Raw genomic sequence first — 14,702 nt, 5'->3', positions numbered from 1 at the left:
ACAGTGGCTGATGCATAGCGCTCTCCCTGACGTCTCCAACATCGTTGCCGGCCATCATTTCTGCTCAGTGTGAATCGACTTTCATCAGAGAACAGCACTGAGGCCCACTGGTTCCTCGTCCAGCGTAAATGCTCCCTGGCCCATGCAAGACGATGATGCCTGTGCCTGGTGGTGTGGTCAGGTACCCGTGCAGGTCGTCTAGCACGCAGACCACGCTGATGGAAACGGTTTCGAATGGTCTGACGTGACACTTGGGTGCCTCTCACCTCTCTTAAACGTGCCTGGAGTTGAGTGGCATTCATCATCCGGTTTCTCAGGGCAGTGTTCACAATGTAGCGGTCATCAGCACGGGATGTGGCCAAAGGACGTCCACTTCTAGGCCTTTCTGTGACTCTTCCAGTCTCTCCATATCTCTGTTGCAACCTGCTGATGACACTCTGTGACACTCCAAGCTCAGTGGCCACTTCTGTCTGAGAACGTCCTGTTTGAAGCATCGCATTGGCAAGGGACTGTTGTTCCATTGTTAGGTGTCGTCTTGGTCTCATGATGTCAAAATGTGAACAGCATGATGAGGACAACTGTTTAAACACCAGCTCTAATTGAACCAGGACATTTATTGGTCAATTCAAGGATCACACACCTGCCGTGATTTTTGCCGTTAAGCTCCTTGTTAAGAGAACAGCAACTTGTACAAAATTTATTGAAACATTTAACAGTTGGACGTGTGCATTTAAAAGCTTAGAGAAGATCACATTAAGTTCACCTGTACAGGTTTGAATGCATTTTAGGCTTGTTGTGAAATTTCACCCAAAAGCTGAATATCCTTAACTTTTTGTGAATAGTGTAATTTGCAGCAACCACAAAAAAATCAGTTTTAACAATTTGCTGTAAACAAATAGTGCAGTGCCACCCCAGCACAATTTTCCAAATAAAATAGTGATGGTGGTAAGAAATTTGACAACAGCATCAGTGCAACCTTCAACTACATCCGTTTCCTTTACACACACCCATGCATCAATTCATCTGTTGTCTATCTTTGCTGCTGTCTTGTAAAATAGGTAACCTTAGTTACCCTAAAAAGCCCCTGCAGGATGCTGCACCATCTTTGTGGTCTGTGCGGCTGCCCACCAGAAAGTCATGGAGCTGCATCTCCTTTAAGTGTAGGAAACGGGTGAGAGTAAACCTGAAGGCATGACAAGTGAGAGGGAGTTTTCTTAGAAAAGGAGAGGGCACACAACATCATAGTACACAGTCGTACAACCACACATATACGCTGTAAAAGAGTTATTCTGTGCCTTTTAGCTTCTTTGGAAACAGATCTCCGTGTCCATCATATTTCTGGCCATCAAAAACCATCACACAAAACCAAAGGTCAGTGCAAGCCAGTGAACTGGCAGCATGAATGAAGAAGGGGATGCATCACAAAAAAAAAAATCAGATAAAAAATGCTGGGGCCCCCCTTTTTTTTTTTTTTCCAAAACCAAGCTAAGCTGTTCCAGTCAATATGCAACCCCTCAATTTCCCCACCATGCGCCACGCGCAAAGGCCGAGCACATGCATACACACAAAATACACAGTCAAACCCAAGCCCAGGCCTAATAACAAAGGAAAGAACCAGTCGGCAAACAAGTGCATACACACCCCCTTGGCCTCCAACACATGAAAACCTCCCTCAGCAAGCCACAATATCCATCAACGTTCTGTGTTCGCCCAAACTGCTTGGAATAAACTTAAGAGGAACAGAATAATCAAAAACTTACAGCATGGCTAGTCAAAGCTATGCTGTATGCAGCTCACAGTGGAGGGCATGGAGTGCCCGTTTGGATTTCAAGTCCTTGGATAATAGAATTATTGCTTCTTTGGCTCGTTTCTCTGAAAACACCAGGAAAGCCAAGGCTCACTTTAACAAAAGATTACTAAAATACAACCAGGAGGACTTCAGTCTATAGAGATCTGACAGATTATCAATAGCATCAGAAGAAAAATGATGAAATACAGCAGACAGGAAAAGATAGAAGCCAGTCAATTGCGAAAGTACTGCAGTGGTGCATTTCCCCACCAAAATGCATTTATTTTCTTCAAGAGTGTTAAAAACATCCTCATTTTTTAACAGAAAACAGTTTTCAGGGAACATGCGTGCACACACTCACCTTGTTAGGCGCTGTGGTTGAGGGCGCTCCCCAAACTTCCTGCAAAGACATGAAGCGAGAAGAATACATGAAGGGTTTGTGATCAACCACAAACACACACGGTAAACATTTGACTGCATAACAAAATGGTACATGTAAACACAAACAGACACTCTGGCCTTGACAGAGTGCAACAGCAACGTGCTTAAACTGAGGCGAGCGGTGCAACGTGTCTGCGTGTGTTTGCTTTCATGGCAGCAGGCAGGTTAAAGCAGACACACGGGCTGAACTTCACCTGAAACCAGAGTCTGTCAAAACAAGCTGTCCATCAAGTGGAAATCTCCTACTTTTAGATTCAGCTACAACACTTTCACCAAAACCCAATAATGAGGTGTGAACAACATGAGTTTACAACTTCTACTTTATTCAGGTTAACTGCAAACTTTTATGATTAATATCTGGGTTTTTGCACAACTTGTAGCATTAATGTTTCCATAAAAGGAGAACAGCTAGAAAAATCCCATTTTTAGTTTTAAGTTTCACATTTGCAAATTAGGATTGTGAAAAAATATATAATACAGAAAGGAAGACGCCAAGACATGACAAAATACACCATTGTTCCCTAAAAATGCACGAGTGGAATGAATCTCGTTTAAATGAAAAACTTTTATTTTTTTATTTTTTATTAGATCTTAGTTTATGTGTGCCAAAACAAAATCAAAGCAAGAATTCATTTTTAAAAAAGGACAAAACACTGTAAACCAGGTCAGTAAAACTCAACCATACCACACAACTTATCACAAATAAAAAATAAAAAAAAAAGCCCACAACTCCAGGTAAATGCAAAATAAACTCTAAATTACATATTTTAAGATTACAACAGGAAATTCCTAACTTTATCCTCCTGAGTAGGTAAAATCTTTGCAGTGACTGCTTTCTGAGCTGCTCAGAGCCTTTTGAACTTTTAAATCCTGCAAAACAGAGAACTAAGGTGGAGATTTTTGTCAAGTAAGAATGAAACTAGAATGACGACACATGCATTAAGGCTCATATGCATGTGTTGCAATTTCTCTTTGAGATTACTACAGTGTTTTTTATTTAACTTCATCTAACTTGATTTAAATTTAAAAGAAAAGTCTACATTGTGTTTTGCAATCAGCTTAACTGTATGGCACTTTTAACTTTGCATTTTCATCATTTTGCCTTCAGTAAAATAAAAAATATCAATTTTAGCACCATCGTGTACATCCAGGAACTTAAATCTAACATGTTAAACCTACAAGTTCAACAACATGAAGGTAAAATCCTGCCAACGATGACTCAAGAGTTCCAATTTGCATGTAACAACGAAACCGACTGTCTACACCACATGTACAGAAATGGGTAGTTAATCTTGCAACATATTAACCTCAGAAGGTGACCCATTTTTAAATTTATTTAATTATATATTTACTTGTTTATTTCTGTTAATGAAAGCAGTTCTGATGTGTTCAGAACTTCTCAAACAACAGCAGTCGACCAGAGCTGCTGTCCTGGGTTAAAGGCAAAACAAACACTAAAATTGCAAAGATGAATTGGAAACATATAAAACTCACAGGGCAGTCAGTACCAACATTTCAAATGTTCACCCTGTAATGATCCACCTCTAAACAAAGTTACATGAAATATGATTTTGCACAATCATACCAATATTGACAAACAAACGTGCAAACCAAAACTTCGGCTCTGTCTGAGGATGGCAACGGTAATATAATGGCAAGCCCAAAGCACGAATAGGACTAGATTCAAGCGGTTGCTAATCATAATTAATTTTAAGCTTCTTATCCTATTTAGTTTTACAACATCAAAGAATGACTTGCTTCAGCAATATGCAAATACACTACTAAACCAAACCTTAAACTTGAGAAGCTCACTTGAAGTCATGCTCTAATAAACACCTTATATATCTTCAATTAAAACTACCAAAATGGAAAAAATAAATACATCTGGGGGTGCCTGAAACCAAAGCACAGGCTGGCATACAGAAGAACAGAGACAATAAGTGCAAAAAATGCAGCAAGAAAGTGTGGGGAATAAAAGGAAATCAATAGCAACCGCTTGCCTTTTCCTCTCCACAGGCTGCCTTTCATCTCTGGATTTTAAAGAGTGCATGTGTTTGGCATGAATCACGCAGCACATGGCCTACGAACTGAATAATAACAGTGTTATTTGTCTCATTTAGTGAAATTACAGCTTATGTTACAGCTCATGCAAGGGTCATATTTAAAAGTGAAACTTCCACCTGCAGACTTTTAGTGGTGTGTCACGTATTGGAACATGAACAAGCCTTCAGCATTCAGTCAGCTTCACACTGAAAGATCTTATCCTTATAGGGATTATAAGTTTTACACCCCCCACTTTGGGACTGTTCTCATGTCCCAGGGAAGGATAAGACAAACTATAAAACATATTTTCTGGCATATAACCATTTCATAAATCGTTAGTGGGTAGTTTATAAGAAAAATGTTTGTAATTTTCTTTTTTTCAAAAGTCAAAGATTGACAGCTTTGTTGTACCATAAGGCATACAATTCACATAGTGGTGGAAATCTCCCTTTTTCCGTCATTAATTCATGATAGTTCATCGTTAACTTGCAGCTTTCCTGTACCACATCATTTCTCAGCCTTTAAAGAAATCATAAACATAAAATAAAAGGTGTTTGAGAGGTAAAACCCAACATACATACACTAACTTTTTCATAGGGGGAAAAAAGTTACACACACTCATTTTTCTGTTTAGTAAGGCACATTATCACAACCACTTAGCCCCACTGTCAGTCATGTCAGATATTGTAATTCTGTGGTTTGGCAGCATCCATGTTTAGCACAAAACTGTGCTGGAAAACAAGCCCAGAAAAACTGTTTTCCATTTATTGAATCAGCACTTTATTCCTGTTTCAATCTGGATAGCCTGAATTTTCATACTTGAGGTCACAACTAATTTCCTACAAACAAATTTTTGAATTTTTCATTACAAAGAACCATCAGCGGATAATCCACAACACTCTTTTCTCTTTTATGTACCATACAAAAACACAGTTAACTTTCACATCTAAGATGCCACAAATAAGGTTATTAGTAGAAAGGCCAAGGTTGTTGTTGCCAAGGTTACGTACTTTATTGCCAAGGTTACGTACTTTACTTCAATTTCTGTCAAAAAACTAAAAAGTTACTAAAAGAAAAGAAGATCCCTACTTCTATTAAAAGTTTGTATGTCTTGTAAGTTTCAATAAAACAAATGTGCAATATAGCTCGTTTATGGACCAGGCACAAGTACAATTGAATAGAAGAGCTCTTTTAAGACTAATGGGATTGAGCAATTCCAATTTTTCCTCTTTGTGTGTGACAACTTGCACGCCATCAAAGGTAGTTGATATTCAGCGGGTTAAGACTTTTGGCATGCACAGTTTGAAGTAAAACAATCATGAAACCGCAAAAAGAAGGATGTAAATAGCACAAAAAAAGAAAGAAAAAAAGCTGTAAAGGGGGTATTAAGACAGAAGAGGGAAGAGAAACTGAAAGGATGATTGGTGCCAGAGCCAGAAGAAGGGAATGGAGGTGTAATAATTATAAAGGAGGGCAATCAATAAGGTTCCCACACTGAAACACTGATGCCTTCACTGGCTAATGGATTCCAGACATCTTTCTTTTCTCTCTTACCCTCACTTCTAAACTTCACTCCAACAACTGCATGCAGGGAGCGATGGAGGAATTGATACTGCAGGGAAGGTGCAGGGTGGGGTTAAAGGCGAGATGAGGCAAGAGGAGGTGGATGGTGCATTGTGGCAAAAAGGGAGAATGACATCTATGTGAAGATGTAGTTTGTGCATTATGACACAGAAAAAGACTTTACCAAAAGTTGTTTTGCACAAAAAATACATTTATCACTGCTGCTTTTGATCAGTTATTTTATATTATAAATGTATTGATCTTGTGATCTAGTTTTGTAAACCTAACCAGAATTAAACCCTTAATTTTAGCCATTTTTAAGCATTTTTAAGGTTATATTGAAGTGTTGTGAACAGTGAGTTGGGTTTACCATGTAGTGCTGCTTTAGAGACAGCGAGGTAGTCACATGCTACACAGTTGGGTTAACCAGTTCTGTGAAAACCACTGTCCATATGTGTATTTACCTTCACAAACTCACTTCAGCAAACTCACTCAAGACAAACACTACGGGGGAAAAAAAAAGAAAAAGCACAGGAAACCACAAAAGGTAGAGTTGCAAAGGCAAAGGAAAAGCATGCTGACTGTTGCATTTGCAGTTTCTCTGGTAGACTCGTCTTGAATGACGAGTCACATTTCACTGCAAGTTCACCAAAGTGCAGGTTCAAAATCTTAAGACTTTGTCCTGAATAAGTGTATTAACTTGTTGTTTGAGCTTAATTAATAAAAAAGAAACATAAATCTCTGAGTGTCATTTGGTATCATTGCTGATCTTAAAGCTGTACCTCAGATTAAAAACCTCTAAGTCATAATACAGTTGTTAAAAATAGTTATTTTTTAACCAATTAGTTATTTAGTGTTATCAAATACTAAATGTTTGTTGCACTTTTTGTTCACTGTTTCATCCAATTTTCCTCTGAATCTCCTTAAAGTGATACATTAGCCCAGAATGAACACAAAATGTGTCAACTTTGGCACATCATGCCCCACAATAACAACAATTACAATCATAATTTTTTTTTCCTTCCTCCTTTGTTCCTTTCTCTTCCTCATATCCCATTCCAATGAAGAGGAATAATACTGTATTAATAGCTGGGATATACCAGTGTCTGACGGCCTACTTCTTACATCAAGCTGCTTTAGCAAGTATTTGGCACATGCCTGATTTTAACAAGCATTATGAACAACGGCCATAACAATTTTAATTTAACACCAAATACTCTTACTACTTCCTGGTACCTTATGTTAAACTTCCATGCATCTTTATTTAATATCAAAAAACCACAACTAATATAACAGAGGTCTATTAGAGCTAGTGTCAGTAGGCAACTCCTTTCCCATACCTTCCAAGTCCATTCTACATCTGTTTAAGAACTTGGGTCTGGGCTTTTAATTTTGGCAATTTGTGCAAATTGGTAATCCTGGCATGGTTACCAATAGTCCATAGGAGCATAAGCTGGAATGAAATGGAACCATTTACACGTTAGCAATAGAGGACGCTGTCCTGACTGCAGTCCAAGTGATGGCTTGCGTATTGTAAAAAAAAAAATAAAAAAAAAATAGTGACTTTCAACAGAATCTATGCCCCTGTACGATGCTTTGTTAGACAACCTAAATAAAACTTAACAAATGTTGTTGGATGTGAACAGCTTTTACAATAAGAGTAATTTAAATGTATTCAATTCATTTTGGGGACTTGTTTCCATTATTATATTTCTCAAAAACAGAGAACATTTCTGACTAATCAGTGATAATCATCTGGTTAGAAGGGTTTGGAAACAGTCAAGGAGACAAACCATGCTTTTGTGGTAGTTTTTTAAAACCAAAACACCACTAGGACAATTCACATTTAACCTGCCTTTAACACTTCTAACACAACCACAAGTGACAAACAAAAAGTGTTGTTTCTCCAAGTTAAGACCACAGTTAGAAGACAGCATGACACACCTACAGTCATGTAGAAACAAGAGAGGTGTTTTGACAGTGAGGGCAGTGAAGTTAACCGACTTCTTCCTGATTAGAAGGTTTAGATAAAACAAATCACTTCATTTAGCAGATTAATAGGGATATGATTTATGAGTAGACTGAATAACTTGTGAATCAATATTAAGAAGGTAGTTGTGAAAAATTATATTTCTAGTTTTTTTTTTCCGTTTTAAATTTTTAAAAAAAACAACCTTTCTTATCAAATGTGAGCATAAATAGGGATGGTAATCATAACTAATTTTCGGAATTGTAATGGTTTGACTCCCAAGAGTCTTTTTCAGTTAAAATCCAATTCCATATCAGTTTATTCATACCAGACTGTGTAACATCATCTGTTTTTCTTAAATATTAGAGATATTCTCAGATAACTAGTTGGATAAAAATACTAAGCCCACACAGGTGACACTCAAAATGATCTGGTACAAATCAGCTAATTATAATCTGAAATGACACATCCGCATTCAGTTCTGGAATACCATTATAACACAATGTTCCCTCGAGTTCAAAGCCAGAATTGCTGTGATGAAAACAAAAAAAGAAAAAAAAACACTTAGGACAGAAAAAAAGTCCAACTTTCTAAATGATGAAGCTATCACTCGAAACATATTAAAGTTCAGATATCAGAGAATGTGTTGAGATTAATAAAACCTACCAAGAATACTGCATCATTTTTAGGTACAATACAACTCAAAATCCTACAGTGCGTGTTCATGTGCTGCGTTGACGCCATCACTTTAGTAATAAATACTCGAGCTCAGGGGTCCCCAAATCTGGTCCTCGAAATCCACCACCCTGCAGCTTTTAGATGCATCCCATCTCCAACACACCTGATTCAAATGGCTGAATTCCCACATTCAGATCTGCAGATGCCTGGTCAGGGTTGCATCTGAAGGTTGCAGGCTGGTAGATTTTGAGGAGCAGACCTGCTTCTCACCAGGACAAGAATGTGTTCATCTTAACCATTAGAGAAATTTAAAAGACTTAAAAATTTTTGTTTGATTTTGAACTGATTAACATATTCTCAAACACATGCACTCTGTCCGCTGATAGAAGACGACGTATAGAGTTCTTTGTGTGTGTGTGTGCTCACTGAAAAAAGTCTTTAAAAGAAACACAAACAGCACACAAACACACATAAATACATCCAGGTGTATGCAGAGCATAAATCTGTTATAGAGGAAATGTAACTTTAAATAACCATATCTACTTTGGCGGAACTAGGGGTCTTAGCACTGGTTGCCAATGGCTACGGTTACATGATGTTTTTGGTTTTTTTTTATTCAGCATTAATAATACGTAATATAACAATTCCGAATTAAGAATATTCTCATACAAATTTATATGGAAATAATAATTCTCCTACGGATGAAAATGTCTGGATTTGTGTTTAATTCAGCAACGGAAGCTGATTTTAGATGGAAGCAACACAAGCAACCAGTTGTGTCTGGTAAGATCTCACTGAGCTAAGTCTGTAGTCACTGGCAAAACGACATATAAAAAAACTAACAAAAAAATTTCTTCAAGTTTTATTAATTGCTAATTTATTATTTTACACAAATTCAAATCAATTAGTTTTTCTCAACCCAGCCCTATTCATAAATCAATAGCTGTCAGACTGGTTGCCAAACAAATTAGTAGCATAAACATATACTGGTCTTTAGTGGTGGGAAATCAAACTGAAAAAAAAAATCGTATATCTGGATTTTTTACTTGACAATTTAAGAATAGATTTTTTTTTTTGTTAAGAAAAAAAACAACTTTTTTTCAAATAAAAATAATCGATTATAAAATTTTTGACATTTTTTTTAAACTGTTTTTATTGATCTTTTTACTTGTCTTCTTGGGCAATATAGCAGCAGAATCTTGGGTCTGGCTACTGTGTTTTTTCCTAATTGACATCAAGAAACATGACTAACAAAAACAGTTTTGTACATTTTTTTCGAAGAATTGTGAGAATCGCAATGTAATCGAATCGGCACCCAAAAATATCGGAATAGAATCGAATTGGGACAAAAGCATCTCATCACAGCCCTACTTGCCTTACATGTGAGCATTACAGCTGATTCAATCAAATGAATAAGCAAAATATATTTATTTTTTACATTTATTAATTATATTGTACATCCACAATTGGACGTTGTTCTTAGCTGTTAAAATTAGACAGTTAAAACCACATATTTAAATACTTTTAGTTTATGTTGTAGGTGACCTAATAAGCATTGGATGGTGGTAGTATATGTTAAAATGTTACTTTTTTATTCTTGTAAAGCTCTTTTATAGCTTGTAACTGTTGCTTTTCCTGGTCACATCTCAGATATCTGTTAAAGTTAAGCATGCTACAGGAGTATGTGATGCACTCATGCAGTGGAGATGGGAGTAAAATTAACCTCTGGATGCAGCTCAGTGGGTAAACAGGGAGGCTTCTTTCATCGTTCTTTGACAGGTAGCATGACATACGAGGTATTGGTGAGGGGGGGTGGCAGTTGCTAGGAATAAATACTCGACCACCCACTTCCTCGTGACAACACACAAACATGTATTAACACACATCTGCACATGCAAGGGGGGGGAAGAGTTGACTGAGTAGGTGTGAACTCTGCTGTTCATCTGAGGATGTGTTTGACAGCTGTGACTGACATCCAAACAGTGCCAGGGAGCAAACGTACATCAACACCTAGAGGCTCAGAAGAGACCAAAATACACATCCCTACATGTTCGCAGTGGTGTGCTTGACTAAAAAGATGCATACACTGCTGCAAAAGTACACAAAATATTTTCAACCACTGTTGCACAGATTATGTTGATACATTTTTAAGAGTGAGAAATAATTAAAAAAGGCAAATTATTATTTCCCCACAAATCTTTTTTTTTTTAAACTTAAGTCAAATAACATGCTACACATTTGCAATCCAAAGTGCTTTATGGTTTGCATCTATTGACCTCGACAGCAATCCATTACGTCACATAGTCAAAGTAAACTTTAAAAAACAAAAACAAGTATGTATCAAGTGACTACGATTTCCTCTAACAACACATATATACAACAAACACCTGTAATTGGAGATCAATAATATAGCACAAGAACTGCAGGTCACATATTACATTTTCTCGACATAAACCTGGCATTTTTTAGAGGGTACAAATCATATTCCACTGTAGATCTAACAAAGCCATCTCATCATAGTGGTGTTGTATTTAGATCACTTATCTACACAGATAATTTCATAAACACTACAAAGTAATAAGTATGAAACCATTTCCTCCTCACAGAACAGAAACACTGTGTCGCAATGACTGAAGAAAAGACGAGAAACCATGTTAGCATCATTTGAGATGAAGCTCACACACAAGCATGAACACACAGTCATTACACCTCTGCCTGCAACATCAGCTGTGCATAAGAGTATCTCATCGCTTGACCTTATGTCAAATGCACTTGCCATGAGTCAAAGAAATGCAGAGTCAGAATGAGACTTTTTGATTATAGTAAAACGTCAGACCTTCCCTGCACTATCTGAAGACAGTTGCATGACGTATTTGCGGTAGTAAAAAAAAAAAATAAAACAATCAAAATCATGGACTTTAGTTACGACTGCCTTTATTCACCTGGCTAAAAACAGGTGCAACTTCTAAAAATGTAATATTTCCAGTGTTTTGAACTGTGCCATCAATGATTTACAACATAACTATTCATGTCAATTAGTTACGAAATGTTAAGAAGTGACTGAGCTTTTCCGTGTTACTAAATACTGTCTGGGACTTGTATTGTACACCCTGAGTGTTGCCAATACCAAACCTCTATGCAAAGTATGTATGCTCCCCATCTTTTACTAGAAGATATGTGAGAGAGCAAAGAAAAAGTTGGTCAGAGATAATAATCTTAGGATAACCCAATAAATTCATTTCATTTAAAAAAAAAAAAAAGAAAAAAAAGAAAAGAAAACAGAACTCCTGAGAGAAAACTGCAAAGAAATCGAGCAAAACATTAAAATGATCACAAACATGTTTTATAAGAGTTCCATATTTGAAAATCCAAAATTACTTGGCAGCATAATTACAGTTTGTGCTTGAAGAGTCAAATTCACTCGTGATTTAAGTAAATCAAACATAAATACACAAAAACACACACACACACACATCTGTCTTTTGTAAATCTAGTGCTTCCCAGGGGACCAAAACACAACACGCAGACGCCAGACACCATCATTCATACAGTCAGGTCAAGGGGTAGACTGTAGCCTCTGGGGTCAACCAGCCTGATCTGGAGTGCACCAATTTATACTGATGTGTCTATCCTTCAAACATCTCACTCCATTTGCAAATGGAACATAGTAAAGCACACAGGGTTTTTTTTATGTTAATGAACAATTTTAAGATAGCTTGTCAAGTTTAAGTTTACTCATAATTAAAAGGTTTCCACTTTTTGCACACCAGGGAGGGTCAGTATGCTCTGATACTGGCCCATTTGAAAATATGAAACCACATAGCTGACTGTGTGCATGCATTTGCATATTACACATTGACACACAGAACTGCAGGACAGCACACACAAGCTGCAGTGGCAAGGAAAGATGAGGGATGGAGTGTGGGATTAGGGCCATAAAAAGGGTGTCTGGTTTCCCTGCCTGAGGGCTGATAGCAGATATCACAACTCCTCGGAGTGGCGGTACAACTCATCAACACCAGCCTCCCTCGCAGCGTCCACTGAACTCCACAGCCACGGGTCTTTTCAGTGACTCTAAATCTATGGACTCTATTCTAATCAGAGCAGAAAATGTACTTTCACAGCATATGGTAACTGCTTCTTGGACAGCATATGACTCCTGCTATATTGGTGAAAAATTATATCCTTTAAGATTAATTCAGTCCATATAACGTAAAGAAAATATCGCAAGTTAATTTCCATCCAATATCGAGGGATCCTTATTTGTAATTCAATCATATAGAGACAGATGACAGAGGTGAAGCTCTCTCCTAAACTGGATGTTATTGAGGTGATTCCCAATTACTAGCTAGTACAAACTAAGCTGAACTGAGTTGACATGATTGGATTCTGGCAGGCGCCCCTGGAGCTGGTGAAGAAGAGAGATGTCACAGAAGTATCAATGGAGCATTTATCCACAACTGATTCATTTTCATGAACACCCACAGCGCTCTAGCAGGGAACGCTTTCATCCATTAAAGTACAAAAGGGTTTCGTCTTCAAGTGAGAGGAAACTCAACCCCTACCAGACACAAGCGAAGAATCGTATTGATTTTCCAGGCACGATCAGAAAACCAAAATTGTGAATGGCTTACATGTTCCAACATGCTACAAATTCAGAGGTCCAGCCAAAAATCAGGACCTTTTGAAAGACAAGAACAGGCTGAGACTCGAGACACTGTGCTACTTGTTACAGTTATGTAGATAAAAAAAAAAAACCCAAAAAAAACACACACACACTTCAAGACCCGACAGAGAAAAATGGGTGGAAATTGCAAGTCTCACCAAGCAAGTGAATGTGCGTGTCAGTGAAAGAAATTTGGAAATTCAAGCCCACTGGGTGCATTAGTCCTGGCAGCCTATTGAAAAATACCTGCATACTGATGTCACGGGTCCCACACACACTCCTGCACAGCTCTTAACACACAGCAAGCATAAACATCAGGCTTTTCCTTGAATACACACTTACTTCCTCAGCAGCAGTGTGGTTTTTTTGTGTGTGGCCTTGCAGCATTGGTATTAAACACACATCTTTTTTTTTTTTTTTTTTTTTTTTTTAAGAGTTCCATAAAAAAAACAAAACAAAAAAAAAACCCCACATCTTTCAAGCACGTATTTAATCACTGAGGGAAAAAAAAAAATGTTGAAGGGAATGCAGCCAAGTCTGGGCACTAAACTTGTATTCTAAGTCAACCATGAACGAGTTTTTGAAAGAGGAGGGTGGAGACAAGGACAATGGGATACTCAAAAATGCAATAGGAGGAGTGGACATAAAGTCTACAAGAGAGCAACTTGGTTGGAGTTAGAAGCTCACTCCATGCTTGGCACTGCTGCTTGACATGTGCCATCAAGCATCCCAACAGCTTTCAACTAGGGGTGCCAAAAATATTTGGTTGAAAGATGCATCTGGATTGTTAATGGGACAATTCTGGATCAATACAGTTATGACACACAATTGGACAAGGACACATTCACATCAACTTTTTTGATTCGAATCCGAGTCAGTTTTCTTTGAAAGTCCACTTCGTTTGGAGAGCTTTAAATGCGCCAAACAAATTCTGATTTGGACCAAAGAAGCGGACTCGGTCTGCCTACAAACGCATGTCTCGACCCGTTTCAAGTGGACCAAATACAGGAAATGGACTACAAAAGAAAAAGTCACTACCTGCATTTGACGTAGCATTGCATTTTGGGTAAATACATAGCGATCACGGTAAGAATCCTCTGCCTCATCTGTTCATACTGCGGCCATTGTTGCAGTGTATTTCTGCAGTATACCTTGTAAAAGACTAAATAAAAATAGCTCAAAGCAGTGATAAGTTCGTGCTCCGTTTTTTTAAGTCGCAATGGAGTTTTCTTCTTCACACGGGTCTTGTCCTCTCTTTCGCAAGATACTTGTGCAGCACCACCTTTGGTGGGAAGTGGGTTATATTATTGTAAAGGTTTGCTGTGTTTAACCACAGTGCAGCGTGAACGCAATCTCGGTCTTAATGGATCTCATATGCAAAGGATTTCGGGTCATATAGAATCGGCAAGAAGGCCGGATTTTGCCAGCAAGTAAAGACCCCAATACAGTTGTACAAGATCCGATCTCGGCAAGCGACTACAGACAACTGTACCAATGTTGTACAGAAAACCAAAATCCCTGGTGATGGATTCAATGAAGGAAGCCAGCTGGGT

The 14,702-nt window shown here is 37.9% G+C and overlaps 1 protein-coding gene across 2 annotated transcripts in view; it reads right to left on the bottom strand.

The window, feature by feature from the left end:
• The window catches only part of rbpjb (recombination signal binding protein for immunoglobulin kappa J region b), a 45,947-nt gene that overhangs the window by 18,765 nt on the left and 12,480 nt on the right, over positions 1 to 14,702 (bottom strand). For both annotated transcript variants that reach the window (XM_079257294.1, XM_079257295.1), the window contains exon 2: positions 2,151 to 2,189. In XM_079257294.1, coding sequence (XP_079113420.1) covers positions 2,151 to 2,189 — 39 coding nt within the window. The remainder of the gene's footprint in view (positions 1 to 2,150; positions 2,190 to 14,702) is intronic.

This window comes from Telmatherina bonti, assembly GCF_933228915.1.
Source record: "Telmatherina bonti genome assembly, chromosome: 18".
Taxonomy (NCBI): domain Eukaryota; kingdom Metazoa; phylum Chordata; class Actinopteri; order Atheriniformes; family Telmatherinidae; genus Telmatherina; species Telmatherina bonti.
The sequence above is the reverse complement of the archived record's forward strand: the minus strand, read 5'-3'. Positions and strand labels throughout refer to the sequence as shown.